A 5,833-nucleotide genomic window follows, 5' to 3' on the forward strand; every position below is an offset into this window, starting at 1 on the left:
TATATATATATATATATATATACACATGACAAACCCTAGATGACACGAAAAGCCCTTCTCCTTCATTTTTTGCTCTGATCATTTACAGAAAAGAATCAGAATAATATATAGCCTACACATCAAGATATCATATCATATCATATCATATCATATCATATCATATCATATATATTGTGATTCATAGTCAACTTTGATATATATATATATATATATATATCAAAATATGAGAATAAGTGGGAAATGGAGATGTTTTTTGATGGTTTTATTATTAGGGTTTTCATCATCATCATCAGATGTTTGTTTAGGTAATAATAGGAGTAATATTAGTTTGTGTAATTTGTACGAAGGGAATTGGGTTTTGGATGACTCATATCCTCTCTATGACTCTATGAATTGTCCATTCATTTTCAAAAGATTTGATTGCCAAAACAATGGTCGACCTGATAATCTCTACCTCAAGTACAGATGGAACCCTACCCACTGTCATTTGCCAAGGTAATTATACATACATCATTTCTTTTTATGCATCTAGCAATCAGGGTCGGGTCGGGTCGGGTCGGGTCCGAGTGGAAGGGGGTTTTATACAAAATTTGTTATTTTAAAAAAATTTATATAGAAAATGATATTTTTCAAAATTTTGAGAGTCTTTATACATGTAAAAAAAATAGTATTTTCAAAAAAATTAGGCCTCATTATGTGGGGCTCTCGGCACAGGCCTAACCCGCCTGTGTCCAGGACCGAGCTTGGTAGCAATATATGTAATTTGTTTTAGTCAAATCAATGACGGTGATAAGAGAATTAGGGTCGTCATGACCGCAATATTTTTTTTCTTTCTTTCTGTATATTTTTGTATAATGTATTTTGGAAAAAAAAATTTATTATATATATATATATGTGTAAAAATGTACATTGGTCCCAATAAAATTAAAGAAAAAATTATATTTTTATATATTTTAAATATATATTAGTATAACTTTTATTAATTTTTTTTCCTTCCCTCTATATGTTTTAGTCCAAACTCTATCACTAAGTCAAACACATCTCATTTATTTGTATATGAAACTATATATATATATATATCATAATAATTAGTATATATTAGTATAATCTTTATTAAATTTTTTTTTAGCCTTTTCTATGTTTTAGTCCTGATAACTTAGTCTATGTTTTATATATGAACCTATATATATGACAATTTTTTTTATAGGGCTTCACTTTAAGCCTTATCGGTGGGGCTCTCAGTGTTTCTCGACCCGTGAACAGTTTTCAGCACGATTTTTTTTTATGACCGTGTATATTGTAGCTATTTAAAGCATCCTGCAAATTTTAAAAAAATTCCAAATAGTTTACAGTATCGAAAACTAGGTTCAAACATGTTGCTTTCCATGCGTATAAAAAAAATTAGTCATGAGTGCAACAATATGTTTGAACCTAATTTTTGGTACTGTAAACTATTCACAATTTTCTGAAAATTTGCAAGATGCTCTAAATAGTTACAATATACACAGTTATACAAAAAAATCGCGCCGAAAACTGTCCATGGGTCGAGAACACTGAGAACCTCACCGGTAGGGCTTAAAGTGAAGCCCCTATAAGAAAATTCTCATATATATATATATCATAATATGATGTGTGAAATTAATTAAAGACATGTGTATATATATTTATGTAGAGCTAGTGGAATGGATTTCTTGAAGTTATTAAAAGGGAAGAAGATCTTGTTCATTGGAGACTCAATAACTCTCAACCATTGGGAATCCTTTATGTGCTTGCTTCATGGTGATGCCCCTAATTCTACTATAACTCCACTAAATAATCACACATTTTCTAGTGGTCTCTTATTTAAGGTGATTATTATTTAGTTCTATAAACAATTTATACAACTTAATTATTATTATTATTAGTATATGATTGAAATTAATTAATTTGATTTTATATGAAATAATAATTACTTTGTTATTATTTGTAGGATTACGATGTTCAAGTATTGAGATTGAATTCTCATTACTTAGTAGACATTGAAGAGGAAAAGAATGTGGGCAGTGTTTTGAAACTCAATTCCTTGAAAATGGGAAATCTATGGAACCAAATGGATGTTCTTGTCTTCAATTCTTGGCTTTGGTGGACTAGAATAGGAACACCTACCCAACCGTACGTATATATATTTTATGGGTCTTTTGGTAAAATGATCTATTTTTTAAAGTTATTTTTCAATCTAGCTTAATTTTAATAATTATTTACAAAATAGTCTCTCACAATTTAGACAGTTGGTCGAAAAATTCAAACAGCCGATCGAAAATTTTAAACAGCTGGTCTATATATCATCTCTACTACTCAAAACATCACTAAATTTTCTTAGAATTATCATATAATATTATTCCAAAGTCCGATCTTGAGTATAAGTAGGTTAGACTTGTATGTATAGAGTTTTTTTTCCTTAAAAAAAGTATATATTTTTTCTCAATATAAAAATATTTTTAAATTTAGAAAATTGTCATTTTATATATAATAATTGAAAATTGTTATGTTTTGTATCAAGTCTCTCCGGAAGTTTAGATTACTCTTGAAATTTTACTAACATCTTGTTTGGACCTTGGAGGGAAAAAAATGAAATCCAAAGATTCAATTTTCTCATGCTTGGATTGAATCAATAAATTAAGAATTCTTTTTCTAGAAAAAATTAACTTAAATGTAGTATATATATATTTAAAATTTACAATAATTGTAAATATCTACAACAAAAGAAAATATTAAAGAAATATTTTATCAAATTTGTGGAAAATATTTTCCTCCGTTTTTTCTCTTCTATTTTCCCTCATAAAATTTTTCCTTACTAAAATCCAAGATCCAAACAAGGCCTAAGAAAAAAAAAAATCGACGAAAAACAGTAAAAAATAATTAGATGATAGTATTTTCGTGATATTTTATAAGATATTTTAAATTTTTTTAAATATATTCATAATTTTTTTATAACTTTATTACATTGTACTGCATTGTTTTAATTTTTCTAGAAAAAGAATTATCAATATAAGAAAATAAATTTCTTCCAAATTCATTTATTTTTCTCTTACAAGAAATAGTCCCAAGTAATAATTATGATCATATATATATATTTATTTCCAATAAATACATATGCAGATTTGATTATATTGAAGATGGTGAGAAAATAGTTAAAAGCATGGACCCAATAGATGCATATAGAAAGGGTTTAACAACATGGGCAAATTGGGTTGACTCATTTGTGAACACAACCAAGACCAAAGTCATATTTCAAGCAATGAGTCCATCTCATTACAAGTACTATTTTTTTTCTTTAAGACTAATAATATGTGAACCACACAAAATATATACCCAAACATTATACATAGTGACGTGGTAGTTTAGCCTAGCTAATTACGTACATTTATTAAGACTGAGACCTACTGTTTTAAAAAGCAGTGACACATCACTATGTATAATGTTCGGGTATATATTTTAGATGCACATATTATTACTCTTTTCTTTAATATATTTCTAATAGACTCATATGCATCATGATTTTAACTACTCTTTTATGATTTTTAGTGGCAAGGAGTGGAATAAAAGTGAGGAGACAAATTGTGTAGGAGAGACAAAGCCTATAATGACTAGTAATGGATCAGTGTACCCTAACCCTAGCAGGGATTCTTCACCATCATCGGTTGTGTTGAAACAAGTGTTGAACCAAATGAAGAAGCCAGTTCATTTGCTTGACATTACACATTTGTCAAAGCTTAGAATAGATGGACATCCTGGTTTCTACAACACTTTTGGGGTCATAGACTGCAAACATTGGTGCATTGCTGGAGTTCAAGACACTTGGAATCAACTTCTCTATGCAACTCTCAACCAATCATCTAATTAATTATTAGTGAAGAATAATCTCAAAATTCACTATGTATTAATATCACTAATTAACTAGGTCTTTCATTATGAAAAATATCACTAACTAAAAGTGATCGGTGAAAATATAGATATTTTTTTAAATGTAATTTTGCAAAATGACATTATTTTGATGATTATTTGCAAAAATGACATTTCGAACACACGACTATAAAATTGGGTTTTGCCGACAGTTTTTAACTTTCGTTATTGAGCAACGACGACAGTCAGCTAACTGTCATATTTGCCTATGCTGGATGTTCAATGTGTTTGAAGATTATATTGTAAAAAAATTATATATAAAAAGCTATTATACAAAGTCGCTATTTATATATATACATTAATTTTGATTATGAAGTTTGGTGTGAAGATATTAGTTGTAATTATTTGATGAGACTAAATCCATCTATTGATTTTGTAGAGGGGATTTATTATGGGCAAAAATTGAGAGGGCTAAGACATTTTTCCTTTTCTCTCTTTCTTGTATAAATTATAAAATATTGAAAATCATAAGAGGATATCAAATGGTTCTTTCCACTCATATCCTCCCATACATTTTATAGTGGCCTCATTATTCATATCTATATCTATATATATATATATACTAGATACAATTAACTTGCAAGGCAAATTTGCTTAGTTTTATTTATAGAATTTATTAATTATTTTAATTAAATTTATATTAATGTCATATAAATTTTAAATAAATATCTTATTTTAATTAAATTATTTATTTATTTTTGTTTAAGTTTATGTTTGTTCTAGTTTTTGAATTTGGGAGTGACAACAAGAGATTATATATTATATATTATATGTTTAATGTAATATTAAATATTATATGTAGATTTTAAATTTAAGTTTTTTGCTAGTTTTTTTTTTTAAAGTAATTTGTTGCTAATTGACAACAGATTATATTATATGTTTAATATGATATTATTCTATTAAGTGAGTTTAAGTTTAATTAAATTTTATTTAAGTTATAAAACGTATGATTTTATTATTTTTAAATAATTATCATTGTAAAATATCTAAAAAATATATTGTTTTAATTTATTTAATTATTTATTATTTTAAAATAATCATCATTATAAAATATCTAAAAAATGTCATATTTTCATTTGTTTAATTATTTATTATTTTTAAATAATTATCATTCTAAAATATCTCAAAAATATATTATTTTAATTTTTCTAATTATTTATTTTATTTTATTTCAGTTTAAGTGTTTACAAATTACTGTTAAGTATAAGAATATTCTGTTAAATATAAGAATATTCTATTAAATTTAACATTAAAAAAATAAAAACCGTTAAAACCAAGAATTTCCGTTATCTACACACTTATTATATAGAATATGAAATTCCGTTTTTTAAGATTACCAACTTAATTATTTAATTAAATAATTAATTGTTGAACTGCTACAGAAATGTTTAAACAGATACAAAGACTATTTGAACAGGAACCAGATATGTTTAAACAGTTTGTGACCAGAAGATAAAAATGAACATAAAGTAAAGAACACACGAATTTTTACATGGTATCAACAATCTTTGCAGATTGCTACTAGTCCACGAGGCCACGCCCAGAGAATGAAATTTATTAGAAGAATATCTAAATGATTACAAAACCAAATTGACTTATACAAATAAAGACTCCCTCTTGAATTTGTCGCAACTGTTGTAATCTAAACTCCTAATCAAATTTCTGAAGTGCTAAGATCTTGAACTCCCTTCAAATCAAAACACTTGCACTTTTCCTCCCGAAAAGTGACTCACGAACAAGATTTCTCCCGAAGCTTGATGATCAATGTCCAAGTGTGTTCAACCTGCACAATTAACACAAAGAAAACAATACAGAAGTACACTGTAATAAATCACTAAGAACTTGCTGGACTCAAGTTCTTCACATAATAAAAAGTCTCTCTAAAACTTGA

The 5,833-nt window shown here is 26.7% G+C and overlaps 1 protein-coding gene across 1 annotated transcript; it reads left to right on the forward strand.

Annotated features, from left to right (window-relative positions):
- The first annotated feature begins 223 nt into the window (after positions 1–223).
- LOC133792663 (protein trichome birefringence-like 37) lies at positions 224–3,883 on the forward strand. The gene is made up of 5 exons (XM_062230570.1): positions 224–495; positions 1,673–1,847; positions 1,970–2,151; positions 3,139–3,297; positions 3,565–3,883. Exons 1-5 carry the CDS (start codon positions 224–226, stop codon positions 3,881–3,883), a joined length of 1,107 nt encoding a protein of 368 aa, XP_062086554.1.
- The last annotated feature ends 1,950 nt before the right edge of the window (positions 3,884–5,833 follow it).

This window comes from Humulus lupulus, chromosome 7, assembly GCF_963169125.1.
Source record: "Humulus lupulus chromosome 7, drHumLupu1.1, whole genome shotgun sequence".
NCBI classification, from domain to species: Eukaryota; Viridiplantae; Streptophyta; class Magnoliopsida; order Rosales; family Cannabaceae; genus Humulus; species Humulus lupulus.